The sequence below is a fragment of the Plutella xylostella genome, chromosome Z (genome assembly GCF_932276165.1).
Source record: "Plutella xylostella chromosome Z, ilPluXylo3.1, whole genome shotgun sequence".
In the NCBI taxonomy this organism is placed as follows: Eukaryota; Metazoa; Arthropoda; class Insecta; order Lepidoptera; family Plutellidae; genus Plutella; species Plutella xylostella.
The window spans coordinates 8,820,972-8,841,828 of NC_064012.1; the positions used below are offsets into that span (position 1 = coordinate 8,820,972).

General features: G+C 35.9%; 1 protein-coding gene across 1 annotated transcript; it reads right to left on the bottom strand.

Moving 5' to 3' along the window:
- Nucleotides 1-144: 144 nt before the first annotated feature.
- Nucleotides 145-17,601, bottom strand: LOC105380500 (putative fatty acyl-CoA reductase CG5065). Its single transcript, XM_011550074.3, has 8 exons — nt 17,483-17,601; nt 4,397-4,593; nt 3,958-4,266; nt 3,586-3,787; nt 2,791-2,989; nt 2,116-2,355; nt 1,640-1,897; nt 145-1,407 (listed from the first exon to the last, which is right to left on the bottom strand). Exons 1-8 carry the CDS (start codon nt 17,592-17,594, stop codon nt 1,251-1,253), a joined length of 1,674 nt encoding a protein of 557 aa, XP_011548376.2. The 5' UTR covers nt 17,595-17,601; the 3' UTR covers nt 145-1,250.
- Nucleotides 17,602-20,857: the final 3,256 nt, after the last annotated feature.

The following is a 20,857-nucleotide window of genomic DNA, read 5'->3' on the forward strand; positions in this document are numbered from 1 at the left end:
TTTTATTTTAGCAAGCCCTTTTAGATTGTAAAGGTGACTATGGATATTTTTGGTTAACTCTTTATAAATAATCCATAGGAAACGATGTCCCTTATAAATGTAATATGAATAGTATGAATAAAAATATTTAAAAGAAACACACAATTCTAAACATGTTAAAAAAATATATTTGATATAAAAATATTACAAACTTCATATTACAACTAAATTATTTAAAGTATGCTATGACGACAAAACACATTATTTACCAAAATACTTTTCCTTTAGGCCATATATATAATTAAATTCTACCTTAAATAACCTAATTATTGCAAGCCTATGTACCAATATTAATATGAATGTAAGTAAAGCCCTAAACCACCGATGTAATCTATGCTGTAAGCAATTCAATATTTTGTTTTACATATTAATGAAAAGAGTATTACAATCTTATATTTTTCATGTAGTCATAGGTAGGGATAGATTTTATGCACTCGCGAGCTATAAAAAAAATCCACTCACAAAATGCCTACTTATATACCCAATTTTGTAAAGCCTTTAATATAAACCCATTATTTGAGTTTGTTATAGAACAACGCGGACTCGGGTAAGTATGTTTGATTATTTTATATTTTATTATTTTTTGATGTTATGAGTAATTAATTGGGGGCTATGTCATCAGAACTTTTTCATTGCTCGTGAGTGTATCAGGTATATCTTCAAAAAGTACTTATATTATTGACCGCAGACAGGCTCCGAGTTACGCAGGTGGTTTCATAAGGCATACAATATTTTTCATTCTCATAGTAGGTATGTATTTACAATAATTATGATGGTCAGAGGTCGAGTGATAATGTTATGACATTACTCATAGGCAAAAATATGTGTCTACAATTTCAACATTATTTTGGTAAGTTTGTATGAAATTTATAATGTTTTGTTAATTTGTGAACACAAATTACCTTTAATACAATAAGGCGCCAGTAAAATTCGCGTCCATTCGGCAGAGACGGGTCCTACAATGAACAAAAAATCTCTTTTCCTTAACTATTTGAACGAGTTATTTGTAAATCTAGTTTGATAACATTATACACACTAAAATGACTAACTAAAACCCTTTGTACTTCCAATGTTTCTCATAACATCACTCGAGCATTATGCTTGGTGAGGCAGAAAAAACAGATGACCTTACTTAATGACGATGATGACTATTCGTTGTGACGTAAACAAGGCAAGAAGTTGTCGTGATAATTTGTGGCAAGAATGTTGTTTTATTCGTCAAACACTGTTGAACCGACGAGCGGCAGATGTTTCACCACCGGGCCGCCCAAAGACAGGACAGACTTGACGGGTTCGAACCAGGAGGCCATAAGAGAGACCACAAACAGCCAGAAGAATATCTTGACCACCCAGTCCAACACGTACAGGCTGAAAAGAGAAAAAAACCCGTTAACATAGTGATAATGGTAAAATAAAACACCATCGAAAGTGCTAAAAAATCGAAGCAGTTGCCACATAACTGTGAGTGTCGCTAATTTTGACCTTACGTTGTTACGGCACAATTGATTCGACAAATGAATGACTAGCTTAAGAGCGTACAGACAGATCTTGACAACTTAAGTAGGTACCTACTTAGGTGCAAAGTGCACAAATTACTTACAAGCTGTGATAGGTCCGGTTGACCTTCACGTTCCTTGGGTCTTCCTTCAAGCAGTAGACGCGGCCGCCCTCCACACACGAGTGCATGTACTTGTCCACATCGACTCCAGTCATGTTGGTACGGAAGATCTTCTGCTCCTCTTTCACGAGACTCGGCTCGATGCTGTCATAGTTGGGGCTCGGGAACGACCACTGGCGCATCGTGAAGAACTGCAGGACTTCAAGACCTTGACTAATGCGGTCTTGTATCCTCACCATGCTGGAAATATGAAAGGAAATAGGATCGTCACGATTTTTATTAAAGTGATATTGGAGTGATATTTGGTGTTTCATGGGCTGCAATCGTGTCGATTATCCGTCCCATTAGGTTATGATAATGATGGACAGAATAGTGCTCTTACGTAACATCGTAGAACAACTCGACAGACCATTCAAATTCAATTCATGTCACAGAACAAGTAAGACACGGATACTCACAATCGCTTCTGTCCCAAAATCAGCATCAGAAAGTCGATGAAATAAGCCGGCAACAGGTGGTAGAAGATTCGCTTGAGCTCATGCACGGTGTGGTTGGTGGTGATATCCCCGTTGGGGTACCACAGGGGCCATTGCAGCGGGTACTCTCGCCCATACTTCTTGGCCACGTTGAGCACGTCGTACCACGTCGTCGGCACTTGGTGGCCCACGTTCAAGTTGTACACCGGGATCAACTCGGTCCTGGAATTAAGATATAATAATATGATAGGGTTAAAACATGTGTACCTAAGTGTACGTGGTAAAAAATAAGGTCATTTAACTTAAATAATAGATTCCTGCTTTTTAAATAAAGTAAATAAAAATCCCTAGTTTCCTACATTTGCCAAAAAAAATCCACTCTGTATAGGTATTGCCACTACAGACAAGTTCTCAGAAAAATATACAGTAGAATCAGTTTAATAGGTACAAGATCACAGGTCAATGAGTTCAATACTGAGAGTACTGTTATGGGGGGAAGTGTATATCGCAAATAAGGTGATTACCGCTACGGTTACATTACGAATAAGATATATTTTAGATACTTATGAAGGATTGTGTAAAAAATCAACGTTTGTGTAAAAAAAATGTTTCAGTAGGTTAATATGAAGGTTTGTAATTCATGTAAGCAAGTCTTACTTCTCCTGTTTAGCGCCCTCGATAGCTCCAATACAAATGACTCCGTTGATGGCGGCATCGACGGGGATGACCTGCGCGTTGAAGGTTCCGTCGCAGAGCATGGTCCGGATGACGCCCTTGCCCGCGCCCAGCATCACGCCCACCGGCCCGTTGAGGCTGTCCACCCACCCCGCCACCGGCTCCTCGAACGCTGGGCACACTGTAAGCAGAATCACGGAAAAGTTAGAAAGAAAGAGAGATTGTACCCATTGACAACAACAACAAAAAATATAGGAAACTAGCTGATTCGGCGCGCTTCGCTTCGCCTTAAAATATCCCGTGGGAATTCCGGGATAAAAAGTAGCCTATGTTCTTTCCCAGGATCTAGACCGTATATCAAATTTCATTCAAATCCGTTCAGTAGTTTTGGCGTGAAAGAGTAACAGACAGACAGACACAGTTACTTTCGCATTTATAATATTAGTTAGGATTAGGATGATACAAAACACACCGAGTCCGCGTTGTTCTATGGGTACCTACAAAACAACAATACAATTCAAAATAAAACAAAAACAAAGGTTGCAGTCCAGAGCATCAAAAAGGCACCAGCTCAAATGTTGTGTGAAGTTAGTTGATGTCAATGTTATTGTGTTTACAGATTCGGAACTAAACGTGGGAATTTATGGTAAGAATTATTTTTGTACACCTTTCTACGTATCGTGTTAATTACACGGTCACTGCCGTCAAGGCTATCAGTTACCAAGGTAAACAAATGCATCAATTAGAATATTGGCAATATAAAGATTGCATAATCACCGATACTGGGACGCGCGATGACCGCGCGCACGCCGTCCCGAGTGTACGCCTCTTGCACGAGATTCTCCGCCAATCTCTTGGAGTAGGTGTAGCAGTTCGGATGTGGACCCAATAGCGAAGGCGTTAGCTGCAAAAGTTGCTTGTCGTCCAGCCACTCGACCAGACGCATCACGTCAGCGGGCTTCGCCGGAGGGGCATACAGCTGGAACACGCAAACATAGTATACATTGTACCTGTTACACAGTCGCACCTTTAAAGTCGCAAACTCGCAACCGGTCAGGCATCTTATCTATTATATACGGTAAAGCTACAAACGACGGTGGGAAGACATTACTTTATGGCCGTAAAATCAAACGACGGTTTGCATCGTACCTTTTCTCCTAAAACTTCGTAATCGGGGTAGCAGAAGGCGGTGGAGAGGTGCACAAAGACTGCGAGATTCTTCATCTTCTGCGCGACGGTGAGCGCCCGCAGCGTGCCCGCCGTGTTCATGTCCACGTTGGCCTTCAGCGGAGCCTCCAGCTTGAGCGTGGCCGCGAAGTGGAAGATCACCGTGACCTCCTTGGACAGCTCCGCGATGTCGTACTCGGACAGCCCGAGGTTCACAAACAGCACGTCCCCTTGCAGAGCTTTAATTTTTTTGAAAGCGCTCGGCCGCTCGTTTCTTATTCTGTCGAATACCTGGAAATTAGTAAATACGCATAACGTTACGGCACACGATACACACCAAACAGATTGTTATTAACATATTAAGTAGGTACGATTGTGAAGTGAAAGGATCCTCAGGTCAGGTCGATCCTAGTTGACTAACCGGTAATCGTTGCAAGTCCTCCAGCCGTTGGGCCACTGACTTGCCCCTCTTGGGCCGCATGAGGACGTAGATGTTCCCGATGTCGGGCACGGAGTACAGCAGCTTCTCGATGAGCACCTTGCCCATGAAGCCCGTGCCGCCCGTCACCAGCACGCTGCGGCCCTTGTAGAACTCGCACACAGACACATTCGACATTTCTGTAACAAATATACGTATGTTTAGGTCTTGATACAGTAGGAAGAATATAATGTTTGAACTTACTACACCCAAGTAGGAGGCACTAATATAATATCTATAATTACACCATCACCGAGCCCTAACTACTGCTAACAATAAAAAAATGTCTAGGTAGATAGGTAGGTACAACCACAAGGTACAACTCTTTAATAAAGCCATGTTATTTTATGATCAATGTAATGGCGTGTACGAGAGGACAGAAGTATCGATAATATCACCGTGGCTACGACTACCGTGAACAATGTTACGGGTGAAATAAAATTTGTCGTGCCTTTCCACATGTTTTTGATAACGACTATATGATTGGCGAGGGGCTGATGGCTTCCAAAGATCATAATCTTGAGCTTTATTGTTACAACCATAGGGCCCAATTTTGATAGAAGATAATTTTGGATTGGAAAGCTCTTGTTTTTGCTGAGAAAATAATATGTGTATCCGTATATACTATCTTGCCTTAGGTACCTATTACAAAAGTGAATGGTATAGTTAGTCATTTCGCTAGGGTTGGTCCAGTATTGAAAGATGTTCAGCCAGATAAAATTCCATCCTGTGGGTAAATCTACTACTACTACTACTCAGATATAAATGATTATCTACACCTGAATATTTATCTGATAAATGGCTGCCATTTGGTCAGTAGTTCTGTATCCTACGTCGCTCGCTAAAGCGACATAATGCCTAGGCCGTGTTTGAAAAACAACCATTTATAAAACCGCAAGCCACAATAGTTTAAAATAAAAATGTAAGTACCTATAGGTACCTACTATAAGATTATTTTATACTTAACGAGAATTATTCGTATGTCATACATAAGTACATTTTATAAGTAATTTTTGACTGATTATTATAAGTAGGTACTTACTTGCATAAGTACCAATATTTAATTCATTTCTATAATTGATATACCTATATAATTGCGCAGGTACAGACAAGACAAGTAAATTGGTTCACATATTTAATATATCTCTGGGTACTTTCGAACCAATTTTTACTAAAAACATCAATATTAATTTATGATATAGTAATATCTATAAGTAAAAAAGGTTGTATTTATTTATTCAAGGTTATAATATAAATTAACATTTAACTAATGAAGCCTAACCTAATTGTAAATAAAATTATGATATAGATAGATCCACAATCATCATACATACGTAATACGTAAATATTGTACCTACCTACGAAACGAACCCGTCATAGTGCAATAACATTGAAATTGGTAGTTAGTGTCTGGGTCAAAGCCATTATCTACACCGACTCAGACCAGTGTATTTATAGCGCACTAGCGCACTTTTGATATAAAAGCGATTAGATATTTTTAGATCGAACTTGTAAAGTTTAACCCCCTTATTCATAGAGAAGTTACAGAACGTTTTAACTAATCAACTGTTTTGTCCCTCTCTGTCAAAGAACTAAAGACAGATAATACGAAAAAAAAAGAAAAAAGACGACCCGAAAACTGAATAAACACAATAGAATTATTCCGCGTTCTTGGGGAGTATGTATGGCTTCTGAACTTGTATTCTGCATTTGTCTAGTCCAAGAATATCAAAACAGATTTAAAATTGGCGGCCATTTGCACAAATGAGAGCAACTTCCAATAGGGTGATTACTTTTGGCCCACCTTGTACGAGTATATCCGATAAGTGTATCCGAAACTTTTCCTATCTTTCTTTCTTTATCATCTAATCAATTTACCTATACATCAATTATAGTCGAGAGCAAGGACTACGTAAGTAGTACACTATCTCGCTTAACCATCTCAATTTCGTCCACTTTAAACTTAAATACAACCACTTCTTTAAGTTTGAGATACTTAAGTGTTTATACACGCGTTCAACTTAAAAGGGACATCACTGACTGAATAAGTTGCTTTTGATACAAAAGCTTATAGTATTGTTATAAAGACTCTTATTGAGCGACAAGTATAAAAAAGACCAGCTACCTATTTCGAACGCAATCGTATAATGCAAGTCATCAAAATGAAGTAAGATAATTTTCTCACATTGCAGCTAATATACTTAATACCAGTAATAACAATAATGCTACCGACTTCCAAGATACGCACCTAGCTGAACTAGGTAGATAAATGAGGTAAGTACTAATTTTTTTATTTTAGAGCCCGTTTCGTCTTGCTCACAACTATGTAGGAACCTAAAAAGAAACACGAATGTTACTTATAAAAAAACGTAAATTTTTTCATTGATGTCGTATAAAAATAATAGATAAGTGCTTGAACTTTAGTATCGACATTAATAACAAATTAATAATTTATAGCAGCTAATCTACTCTCCGCTCATCCTGCCAACATGGAATTGGTATTTCGTAAAGCATTATATGAATAAAATAACTATTAAGTTGTGAAAGTCTTACAATCAAGTCGAAGGTGTTTTCGGCAAGCCATGTTTATTTTTAGATAAGTACTTCCACCGTTAAGTAATTTGTATCAGACAAAAAAGTATGGTGCAAGGATCTCACATCCTATCCTACTAATATTAGAAAGGCGAGTTTCTGAGTATGTGTGTGTATATGTGTATGTTTGTTACTTTGAAGAAGGTATGGAGTTATAGCTGACACCCTGGATTAACACATAGGCTACTTTTTATAGCGGAATACCCACGGGAAAACTTTAACTCGAAGCGAAGCTTGCGGGAACAGCTAGTAAACCTTTGTTTTTAGTTTCGAAGTTAATCTATTCATATCGGTACAAGTCTAACGTCCTACATCTACAACTCTTTTAAGGAATTTTATTGGGACATAATAGGAATGAGACCGGAACATAAAACTTTTAAAGGCCCTTCATTCCATTGGCTAATGGTGAGTACCAAAATATAATTTAGGCGGGCAGTGAAAGTATAAAATATACGTCACGATATCTTGTTTGGTTCTTTTAAAACGGAAACGTCCACGGTTAATGGGCTTCGCCATGAATTAGGCATTTTTATGTTTTGAAACTAATATCTTTATTGAATTTTTGTACCAGTCAGTCTTACCAGTAAGATAAGGATTAGTTATGATATGTTTATTGTCTACTATCAATTATCAAAGCCAGACTTCAACTTGGTTAATTAGTTTAGAATTAGCACGGAGAAGAGAGATAAACAGTTCATTAGCTAAAACATTCTGTAACTTTTCTAGGAATAAGGGCGTTAGTAGTTTTGTAAACGTTATTTACCATTGACAATATTTTATTTGATATTAAGTAGCTATATTGTTAGTTAAAATTTTGTTCCTTCCACCTTCAGAATGGACATTCCTGAGGTTTGTGAACGTTCCATATTGCTGCGTATTCTAGATGCTTCCACCATATAGTACACCTACTCGGTAACCAGTGACCTCAAGTCATGATATCAGGCCAATGACCTTGTAGCTTTCGGTTGCACCATTTTTATTTTTGGACAGTCTTGTAACGGCCGAGCGAACTGGTTGGGTAACAAATAAAGTGTTATAAGGAGAGCAAGTAGATAGTTAAGGTTTTTAAAGAAAAAATGAGATCTAATGAATTTCACACCGTAAATATAAATAATACTGAAATATTTTGATTTTTGATCTTGATTAATAAAACCATTGTTGTACTTAAATAAAGTTAAGTAAGTAGGTAAGTATTGTTTACTTTTTTCTTCGATGAAGTTCTCATCCTAAATTTTATTAAACTAGACACAATCTTTTCATTTCGATAAAACCTAAGTTTTTTGTAAATAAAACAATTAATTATTTATTTACTTTATTATTTTAAGGCTAATTTCATTATAGTTTTTTCTTATTTCCTTCCGATAAAACGAATTTTCTCTTTCTTTATTCTAATAACTGGAGGTGTAATCGACCCGAAGATACATTTGCATTAATTTTAAAAGCAGAAACGCAACAAAATTATCGTGAAGAAACCGTATTTCGTAATATTAATTTACCCACCGAGTTGTGGAAAAAAACCGTAGTTTCGGCAGAGAATAACCTCATAAGGTTTTTATTAAACTGTTCTAAGGCCGCTGACCGATACATTAGACCTTTAATTACTTGAATTGGTAGAGATAAGATCCGAAAGGTATCCATGGCATTTTTTATTGGAGGTTAACAAAGTGATATATGCTTATTGCCTGGTTCAAGTTTTAAATTGCCTATTATATGTATATATCTATAATCCAATATTAAGAGGTACATAACTAGTAAGTAAGTACATAATATTATAGCTTATGTGAATGATTATCGGAACTTTTAAGTCCGTATTATCTATCAAAGTACATATTATACCTACATCAGATCATACCTAGGTACGTATTAATAATGATAAATCTTGCCAGGGGCAGTAAATTACAAACATTTTATTCAATTAAAAAATATTAAGTATACTTATTCATAAATTTAGTAGTATGCTTACAATAAAATTTATGGAGCGTTTATCACTTATACCTATTATTATTCTGTAAATTCTTCATGAATATTAGGTGTTTATTTCAGGCAGTATTTAGATTCACAATTGCAAACCAAATATAATTAAGTAGAGTAATAACCAGCCAAAGAAGCTTATCGTTACAGTGAATATGCCGTGTTTTTTTACCATTTGGAGTTGGTAGGTCCCATAATGAAAGTTGCTCAGTATGTTTTGAAGATTGATCTTGATTTATGCTCGGATGCGATGTTTCAATTTTCTAGCGTCTAAAATTACCAGCGTAATATAATATGTAGAAACAGAAAAAGCACCTAAATACCTACGTAAAAAAAAAAAGCAAAAAAAAGCTTCGGGGATGATGAAATACCCTCCATTCTTCTAAAACAATGCTCCGATGTACTAAGTTACCCATTGACAAAACTAATCAATCAGTCATTCAGAGAAGGAACTTTTCCTGAGAAATTAAAAATAGCTAAAATAATACCCATAGCCAAAAATAAGAGAAGTAAAGATACGGACCCTAGCAAATACAGACCTATTGCACTACTCTCAGTAATTTCTAAGATCTACGAAAAGGCCATGACAAACAGACTTTACAAATACCTGGAAAATAATAACATACTCCATAATAACCAGCACGGATTTAGGAAAAAACACTCAACAATATTAGCAGTATATAAATATATTCAAGAGATCCATAACTACCTTAACGAAAAGAAATATGCTATAGGACTTCTACTAGATTTAACGAAAGCCTACGATAAAGTCTCTCATAAAATACTTCTGAGCAAACTATGTATATGACTCAGGAGTACGCGGACTACTATATGACTGGTTTCACTCCTACCTAGCTAACAGAAAACAATACGTTCAACTACAATATACCGACCTAGACAAGCAACAAATAATACCTATGAAATCAAATACCGGAACAACAAACTGCTCTATTCCACAAGGAAGCGTCTTAGGAGGTGTTCTATTTCTTGTCTATATAAATGATTTACCAAACCATATAAAAGCACATAACACACTATTTGCAGATGACATCTCTATACTACTCCAAAGCACTTCCGAAGATGACTGCAATAATCAAATTAAAAATATATTCAACGAAACGAAAACCTGGCTTTTTAATCACAACCTAGAAATTAATATTTTAAAAACGAAAATCATCCAATTCAGACCTTATCAAAAAGCTCCTCTCAACCTTCAACTAGACCATATAGAAAATGTCACAGAATTCAAACTCTTAGGCATAAACATAGATACCCACATAAATTGGAAAAGTCATATACAAACCATAAAAACTAAACTATCACAATTTATTTATGCTCTAGGTGTACTTAAAGTTAATACAGACCTCAAAACGGCATTGTCGGCTTACTATGCCTACGCAAACGCATGGCTGAGCTACGGCATCATCCTATGGGGAGACAGTGTAGATGTGCACGACTTGTTTGTTTTGCAAAAAAAATGTCTCAGAATTATATCTAATATACCAAACACAACTAGTTGCAAATCATACTTTACCCAACACAAAGTCCTAACCCTACCATGTATTTATATCTATGAAATAGTCAGATTTGTAAAATTACATATCAACCTTTTCAAACAAGTTAACGAAATACATCAAATAAATACAAGAAATAAGAACAAATTAGCAGTACCACAGTCAAATATGCAGATCTTCAACAATAGCCCATATTTTAAATGTATCAAAATTTATAATAAACTACCTACCACTATTAAATGTGAGAAAAATTATAACATATTTTTCAGTAGTCTAAAAACATTTCTAATAGAAAGATGTTATTATTCAGTAAATGAATATTTATTAGATAGTTTTTAAATACATATTTTAAAATGGTTAAATGTATAAAATAGGTATATTATAAAGTTATATGTTATGTTTTATATTTTTAAGTACCTACCTACTTGTTTAGTTTTAAGAAAATGTTGCTATGCCCTGCAGGGAGCTATGTTAAGGATACTTATATGTACATAGATTTAAGAACAGTGTAACACCAACATAGTTGCAATGAATAAATGATTATGATTATGATTATGATACGTTGGACAAGGTACAAGAAGTCTGGTGCTTATTTATTTTTTGTCTTACTGAGACATGTAGCACTTTGGTGGGCTGAATTTCCAATGACAAGGACTTATGAAAAAAAATCAATTCACAAAATATCCCCAATATTTTAAAACATTTAATATAAAATTTGAAAAATTTTTTTTTTTAGTTGGTATTAGTTTTATTAGTTGGTATTATTCTGATGCATTAATTCAATATTGCGGACAGTATTTTCCTAGATCATAGCTTTCTAGTTTAGGGGTAATTTGGTGCTAAGAATGTCACTGGAACTTTTACATTGCTCGCGAGTGTACGTAGTTTAAAGCGAGTTTGAAGCTTGAGATAGCAAGTGACAATTATAGGCCTACCTTACTGCGTAGTTATGATAATTATGATGTTACTTCACAATCATAATCAAGAATTCTTGACACAATAGTATTGTCTTTTTCTTGCCATGAACTTTGCACACCTTCTTACTATCATTAGAGATACCGCAGTATTGACAAAAAACACCAACTGATAATATTATTAACTACTAAGTCCAAAACCAAAATACGATAGCCCGTAATCCTTCCGAAATACAGTATGCTCGTATTTGAATATTACATTATTGAAAGAATTTCATAAAAAAAAATGCAGCCTTGTTGAATTATTTAAATAATTTACAAAATTATGAAAGGATAAATTCCAGATTGAAGAGGTTTGCTTTGTCTCGCTAAAAGAGGTACCAGGCATTAGCATGAGTCCCAGATGAGAATGTTTCCCACTTATCCAGGTCCCATATATGTATATACAGGTTTCTCTGTTTACAAAGTTATCTTATTCATATTAAGAACAGCTAACCATACATTTCTCTACCCATTTAAAACTAAGGAGGTAAGGTAAAAGTTCAAGGAAACTCGTTAACTTATGAACTTGTTGTGATGTGAACTCATACGTCTAGTTTTTATTAGTAGCAGTCATATTACATTACCTCATAATAAATAATTTGGTTATTAAGTTAAGTTTATTTTTAACATAGCTCTTAGTGCTAACTCATACGTCAAAAAGAGCAGAATTCGTTAAAAATAATATTATGCATGACACAGCACAACAGTTGTATTCTTATCTTCTCGATGTTCAATCGATTGAAAAGTGATTATATTAGATTTGATTGTCTCGGCACTTTCAATATTCCTTGACATTAAAATAAAAAGGTAAAAATTAATTACTACAATTACAATTACTTCTTTAAACACAATATTATCTTCACGCAATCCTGGGGTTTGAGACCTATGACTGAACGACCTGCTACTCACAATTTACTTTAAAAGTTATGTCTCATGTAATCTAAACTACTGACTAGTAGCAATTCTATTGTAAAGTTGCCTGTTATGTGTTTACTGCAATAATTATAATGTGTTAAAATTATACTCAATGAAGTCAAGCCAACTGAGTCTCGTCTCGGTTGTAGTACTTAACTATCTTGGAAGTGTGTGCTTACTTACCTGCTAGCCTGCACAGGGCGCAAGACGCGACAACATCATGACGTGACAAAACTTTCGTCACGTCATGATGTAGTCGCATTTTTCATGAACACCTCAAAGCTCTAAAGCTCAACAAGCCCGTCTATGGCGGATGGCGGTTCTCACACTGCAGCATCGCGCTGCATGTAGCCCGACGCGACGTTGCTTGTAATTACCTCCGATTCTGTATAGAAAACACGCACAGACCAACACACGGAAAATGCATTTGGTATCTACGTGCGTTCATGCGTCTATAGGTACAATTCACGCAACAGTCACTGTGATGCGGTGCAGTGTGAATACCGCCTGCACCATAGGTACTCGTATATCATATTTGGTTTAATCCGTGCCAAAATCATAACTATTTTTTCCGAATTGCTTATTTTTTATACGAATGATTTACAAAACTTATAAGTATTGAAACTTTTTAATAAAATATCTATGACTACTTAATGGATGTGATCTTGAAAAGTTTGATCTTAAAATACCAACAACTATTAATTATACGCTTGAGCAATTTTTATTAAAATATTTATTGACTTTTATGACCTTCATCGATTACTTCGTCATACTCGTATAACTAACTCATGTAGACCCGAGTTCGCGTTATTCTCTTACATGCTCATGAGAGTCAAAAACTAGTCGTAAGGCTGAACAGTGTTATCGCCCGGGTTCCCGCGCCTAATCTTTGAAAAACTCATTCATTGGCCAAATTATCACTTCGCCAAAAGATTATAGTATGGCCTAAGACTTCTTCTTTGGGTACCATCTCCTATCGGAGGTCGGCAATCATCTGACTTATTCTTTCCTTCGAGACTGTTGTTCGGAACAAGACTAGATTTGCCTAAATCTAATTTGGCACAATCTTGAAACAATGATATTTCGTTTGCTAAAATTTCGTTTCGTCTTTCTCATAGGTCATAATATTATTATCTTTATAAATAAATAATATATTAAGTTGTAAGTACTTACAATTATTAATTATGGAATTTATGGATTGAGTTTTTGTTAAATGTGGCATAATCTTGTGGCCTTGTGTCTTTGGCCAAACGTTACTATGATATTGCTATTGATATTAGGGAAATAAATCTTAGGCCAAATAAGGTAAAACCGAAAATACCTATATCTTACATAATAAGTTAGCATAAGCATACATTAAATTTTACATATATTTTAATCAGAATATCAAAATAATTTACATAAAAGTAAGTTAAAATAAAACCGGATTCTTTCAAAATGCCGATCTCGAAAGTTAAATTTTAACTGAGAAAGTAATAAATCGTGGTCATGTCGTCAACTCGTCATATATAACATTTTGTGTTATGAATTTATTTTCTATTAGAAGACACAGCCACCCACCGCTATGATGATTACATAGATAATTAGTAAGTAAGTAAATAATTTCCAAAAAGGCCTCGAACTTAACTTTGAATTTCTTGAAAGTTATTGTGTACGGGTAAAGTTAGGTCTCCGGAAAATAACGTATGGATTATTTATTTAGAGGTAAGTGGTACAACAATATATAAAACCCGTGACATTACATGTAAATAGGCTTATTCCTTGCTTATTCCTATAGAATAAGTATGTCCATGGGAAAATACGTTTTAACTAATAAAGTTTATGTTAAGTTTTTATGGTTTATAGGTACATTATTAAAATTTGAATATGAATACGAAAATACCTAGGTATGTGATTTCATTAATATTTAATTACATAAATATAAACAACCCAAGTTTGATTAGTTGTATTTAACCCTGAATGTATTGCAGTACGGCTGACGTGTTCGGCTATACACCTGCCTAATAGAACAACGCGGACTCGGGTGCGATAGGTACTCAGTACTAAAAGACGCATAAGATTGTTTACCTTATGTGACAAGTCTGAAAAAATAATGATAGAATATTGTAGGTACCTTGCATAGGTTATCTTGGGTGTTATAGGCTTGATTTCTTCTTCAGAAATTTCCCGGGCAAATGAACATCGAAATAACGCGGCGCCGACAATAATAAATATGTATATATATATATATATATATATATATATATATATATATATATATGTAATAATAACGATGATGACGTATGGTGCAGAGAGGTGGACACTGGTAGGACTGGTCCACCGATTTAAAGTCGCTCAGCGTGCTATGGAGAGAGCTATGCTGACGGACTGACGACTTAGGCGGGTGGCGGGTAGTGGTTGGATGAGGAAGGCCGAGGACCGAGTGTTGTGGCGCTCCTTGGGAGACGCCTATGTCCAGCAGTGGATGATTATTGGCTGATGATGATGAATAATTAAAAAAAATCATAACTTCCATTTGAAAGCTTTTTTACCAAAACCGACTATCACGCCCTTTCCATTTGTGTATATATTTTTTTATCCTATCTCCCTTTGAATACCGTTTTTTAAACGCATTATAGATCATTGACAGACACATATATTAAAATAAAATTAAATTCGCAACGCCACAAAATTATAAAATTCGCCGCATAGCTGAGCTTTATACATATTTTGTACTGTACATATCTAAGGTTTAACGTATGTAATTAAGTACCCAATACTTCATATTAGTTAGTAATTACCTAAATTATATTACTTAAAGGTATTAGAAGAAAACACTATGTTGATCATCAGACGAGCAAAGCATGGCGTTGGATTAGAGGTTGTATTGTAGGTAGTATTAGTTTATTGCCCTTGAAATTAGCTTTGACTAAAGGATTGCTTGAAGAATTAAGTAGTTGATTATTTTATTCTATTCTATTCTCCGTGGGGGTGTAAGTACCTGCACCAGGCTCTCTCGAGTGGAACCTTTGTGCATATATATCCCCAAGGTCTAAACTGCCTTCCTAAGCTTGGACCATTTCCCACCACGCTGGTTCACTGCGGCTCACGATGTTTTCCTTCACCGTAAGAGCGATGGTATACATTGTACTTAAGTTAAAAGAACTCATTGGTACATGTCAGCGCCGGGATCGAACCCGCATCTCTTGCGTGAGAAGCGGGCGCTTACCCGACTGAGCTACCACGGCTCTTAAGTAGTTGATTAATAAAATGAAGTATTTTTAGCGAACTTTTACTGACATTCATAACTGGCCCTCCTACAGATTGCGCTTTACGGTTTATGGGTTACCTGGAAGTGTTTTTTTTTTAGTTACCATTCTTTGAAATTGCCGGCTCTAGGCTATCATACATAGGTACTTTAAATTAAGCTTTAAAATTAAATTTCAATATTGCATTATCGTGTCCTGTTCTCTTACGAGTTGTACCTCCACGAGTTCCGTAGCAACTGTACTACGTCCAGTGTACAGTTTGGTTCAAACAACTTGGTAGTTCTGAATTTGCCAGCGAATTTACTTTTTGTCGTGTCAAAAACTAACAAACCGCCTATTCATTAACTTCAGGAACCATCAACTTATTTGGACCGAGCTGAGCCATGGGCATCAGCAACCTGATGGCAATGGCTACTCCTTTTACCACGGGGACAATCCATAGACTATAGACACACTCTAGTGTTTATCACCGAAACTAAGAAGAAGATCAACTAATATTAAACAGTTAGTAGTTTTAACATAAGAGCGGTAAGAACGAAAATCCTATAGCACATATTAATTATGTAAAGCGAAGTCCGCAGCGACAAAAGTTGCCGAAAGAAAGTTTTATTTTTGTGCAGTCCTCTCGATTATTTCGTAACGGACCTGTTTTTAATAACTCTTTGTAAACGCATATACTTGATTCTTCGAGCCTTGAGGCAGGACATTTACAAAAATGAGGTCGACCGACCAGATACAGTTCAAGGAAAAGCGATTTTCACAATCACCAATAACTTTAACCATTTAAGAGTGGAGACCACGAACAGGCAAATGCAACGTGGGAAGCCCTCCTGCCCGCTGGACTGACGACCTTAGGCGGGTAGCCGGTAGTAGTTGGATAAGGAAGTCCGAGGACCGAGTGTTGTGGCGCTCCTTGGGAGAGGCCTATGTCCAGCAGTGGATGATTATTGGCTGATGATGAATAACTTTAACCACCTCGTATTGTTTTGTACGAGTTTGACGATTAACGAATCCCCGTTGTCGTTGACATATTCAACGGCAACAGGCAGATTCGTAATAGATAATAGTCGGTATATAGTTGATGCTTTTAGCTTTTGGGAGTGGATTACAATAGATCATGAACTACCTGTAAATTTCGGAACTCTATATTGATATTTACCTATTATAGCTATGTGGTGTGTTTCTCATTCATAATAAATATAAATCATAATAAATGTGACCTTGTATGCCAGTAATAAGCGCTAATAAGCTAGGTACAAAGTCGCACGGCCATTCTTTCTCCAAAAACAAACTAACAATGTGAAGGTTCCGTTTATGTAGGTGTAAGCAAAATAATTAACTTCTTACATCTTAATTAAGATTACTTAGTTAAGTATTTATAGGATCAAACTCGTACTTAGGTACAATATTTTTAAGTTAATGCTGATTATAGGTACGGTCAAGTGCAGAGAAACCTGACCCCCTCTCATAGTAACAATGCTTCTGAGGGGGGTCAGTTTTCTCTACACCTTACTGTACCTAACAATTTTAAAAAATATAAATATTTGTAAAAAAAAATACTTTCAGCAAAACTTCTAGACATCACGAAGCTGAAACACCTAAACCTGAAATACCTGCTAAAATAAGTATGTATCCAAAATAACTAGGTAAGTATACATAAAAATACCCAGGTATATCCTGACCTCTGATGATAATTTGGCGATTACGAAACTGAGCCCACGAAACCACAAAATCACTCAAAAAATGTGCACCTAAAAAAAAACTATCACTTAAACTGAACTCAAATTCGTCATTCTGAGTGAGTAAAGAGGTGATCTAGAATGTTGATCTTACTTGTTGATGTTGTTGTGTTGTCGTGAAGATTCAGTTCTGGAGGCTGTTGTCTCGCGACCGTCGACTGGCGACCCCACCGATACCCGCGCGGACGCAACGCAAACTGAACCATCCGCCGCGAAGCCTACACGTTTGTAGTAAACAAATCCAACGTAACCTTCCAAAAAACTCTGCATGGTTACTCTACCTAAACCAAAAGGAAAGAACTAGAGCTGTGCTACCATCGGCACGGTTAATGCAACCAGATAGAGTCGTGGTTGCCGCATCTGTGCTCCGAAACTTCGTTGTTCGTAAGGTAGAGTGTCCCGCCAGAACCAGATCAACGCCGTTAAGATCCGAATTGCCAAAACAATCTCGAACGATCGGTGTCTTAATTTTTTATTGTTACTTTCGTTTCTGCGCGGGTCGTCGGTGCCTCGTGGTATGGTCGTAATTATTGGCCGCATCTATAGTTTTATGGTATTTTTCCATTGTGGTTTCAGAATACGTAGTATGTAACTATGTAGCTATGTCCCTTTTTTTAACCGACTTCGAAAAAAGTTGGAGGTTTTCAATTCGTCTGTATGTATTTCATGTTAAAACAGTAGATTTAACTATGTGCCTCTATTTGGAGTTTGGAGAATGGAATGAATCATATAAATATGTTTTCTGAGTGTCATGAAGTCATGAATGATGGATAACGTACATTAAAATAGGTTCAGTCAGAAGTTCATACTTTTGCTTTGTTGTCACCATTTTAAAATTGGCACTGTCTGTAGTGGTAGTGTTAGTGATAATAACCAGTTATACGAGTTGTTAATAGGTAGTTGTTACAAAAAACCTATATTTTTTCAAAATTCGAATTTATTACGTTGGTTACGTCAATCCCTTTTCTACATTCCTATACATACTTTAACTTTTAAATTTAAAATTGATGATTTCGGAAATGGCCCCATTAATTCGACTATCGAGGAGAATCTCAAAAAGGTTTGCTAAGCATGGGTTGGTTATTAGCTATAACCTTAAATTCATGTTGTGTCACAAAAAAAATAACCATGTATCAAATAATTTGAATAACAAATCACATATAACTACGTAAGTAGCGAAACAGGTTAGAAAATTACCTTTTTCTATGGGACATTAATTTCTTAATATACCTACGTTTTCACAAATCATTTGTTTCCTAATCAGTAGTTATTACACGAAAGGTCCTTTATTTATAAGGATTAGGTTTACTTCACTTTTCTCAAACAATGAAAAACTGAAGTCCTTATTCCAGTACAAATACCTACCTCAGGTAGAAATCATAAGATTTAAATTTTATTATGAGGCTTATGATATTGAATACTACACGCTACAGGCTACGAATAAGGTATTCGTAGTTAGTATACAGGGTGATTGGTAAGTCGATGTATTCCTTTAAATGGGTTGTAGACTAAGGCATTTCCTGCCGATTTAACCCCATAATGCATTATCCGAAAGTCAACCATTTCTGAGTTATTTCAGATTTAGGTTTTTTAAAGAATTTTGCCAAAATTTATGTTTAAAAGCAAAATATTTCAAAAACTATCATATTTTTTTGTAACTTTTTTGATTGTTTTGCATTGGTGTCACCTTAGTCAACTAATTAAAGTAATTAATTGTGCAACATTTAACTTAATTTAGACACAGTGCTTCAAAAGAAATAGATGAAACATTAAGAAGATGTTACGAAAGGAGAAAACAAAAATGCTAATTTAAAAAAGAATTTTATCTGACAATTTTTCAGGCACTAAAGCTTAAGGGTGTTATTCATAAAAAAACCTTAAAGTAGGTTTACTGAGCTCAATAGTTACGGAACACATTAAGCCTATTTGAGGTTTCGTAAAAATCTCTATTCATAATAGTTCCGTAAACCTTCAGTAAGTATAGTGATGCTAATAGATTTCACAGACCAAACATTTTGACATTTACCCTATTAAGTTGCCGGTCCGACGAAACCATAAACAAAAATAGCGAAAACTTTCATTCATTTATCAATCTCTATTATCTATGTTAGCCACGGCGCGGCACTTAAAAAAGTTTACGTTGGCTTAAAGGCGCAGTAGGCCAAGCCAAAACCCACAAAAAAAAAATTAAATTTTTACGTTACCATGGCAACTTATTTTCAGCAAATATTAACTCACAACAAATGTCAAATCGTCAATAAAGCAGAACAGCTGTTGACCGGCCGCCATGTTTTTGTACAAGAGGAGGCTTACGGAAGGTGTATAGTAGGGTCCAGCCAACTTTAGCATATCAAGGTTTTACGAATCAGTTGGAGAGTTCTTTGGCGCTATTGATCGTTTATGAATAAAGTTTTTTTGACATTTGCTTATAGCAGGCTTATAGGTCTCCCGTAACTTTTTATGAATAAGACCGTAAAAATATAACCAATTTATAAGATTTAAAATGACATATTCCAATGGTATGACCAAGATATAGCCAAATAGGCGGACAAATCTCAGTAGGGAAACAACCAAGATTTTGTTCCAATTTTAAGTTAAAAGTGTTATAACTGGACTTTGTAGAAATGGTTAGGAATTAGAAAAAAACATATGATACAAAAGTTTTAGATAATTTTTAGAGCTCCATTTTATTAGTTGAAAATATTTTTCTCCGATGCACCGTTTTCGAGATATAAGCGAAAAACCAAAAATTCATACCTTTAACCCCCCCCTCTTCCCCCCCGCTCATCACCTAGGAGTCAGGACTTTTGATATGTTAACAACCAAAGCCCCCTGAACAAGTTTCTGAAGCAATCTCTTAGTTACCTGCTCACGCACTCTACACCTCATTCCTTGACTGGACTATTACGGGTGGTCAAGGGAAAACGTTATTTTGATATTCGGATGTTTTGGCAAACTGCTCATTTGGTATACTTACAATGGTTTTGGGAATCTAAAATATTGTAACGTAGTGGGGGTTTTGGTAATTGTACGTTTTGGAACATAGGTACTTATATAGGTATTAGGTCTACCTTGGACAGACTATTCGACTAGGCAATAGGAACTTCGAAAAGGAAGCTGCAAGGTGCGTACATGTATTTTGTATTTGACTGCATTTGAAGATTTGACAAATATTCACATCAAAACCTGAAGGCAAAGGTCTTCTGGTAGGTATACATATATCATGTACTGTATGTATCATAGACGTGGACACTGGCGGTTGGACTGGGACTGGTCCACCGATTCAAAACTGATCAGCGGGCATAGGAAAGAGCTAAGCTTGGTGGTTCTTTGAAGGACCATATCAGAAATGAAGTAATCCGTGAGAGAACTCGCGTAGCCGATATAGCTCTTAAAATCTGTATGCATGTATATGGGCCGACCATAGCTGCCGAAGAACCGATGACCAGTGGGGCAAATGAGCTTAAGA

Bases quoted from the DNA above. Each gene is read 5' to 3' on its own strand.
- LOC105380500 (XM_011550074.3), bottom strand. From the start codon at position 17,594: ATGGTTCAGTTTGCGTTGCGTCCGCGCGGGTATCGGTGGGGTCGCCAG. The intron at 3,788-3,957 runs GTACGATGCAAA...TGCGTGTTCCAG, and splicing joins ACGAAGTTTTAGGAGAAAAG to CTGTATGCCCCTCCGGCGAA. The intron at 2,356-2,790 runs GTAAGACTTGCT...TCTTAATTCCAG, and splicing joins GAGGGCGCTAAACAGGAGAA to GACCGAGTTGATCCCGGTGT.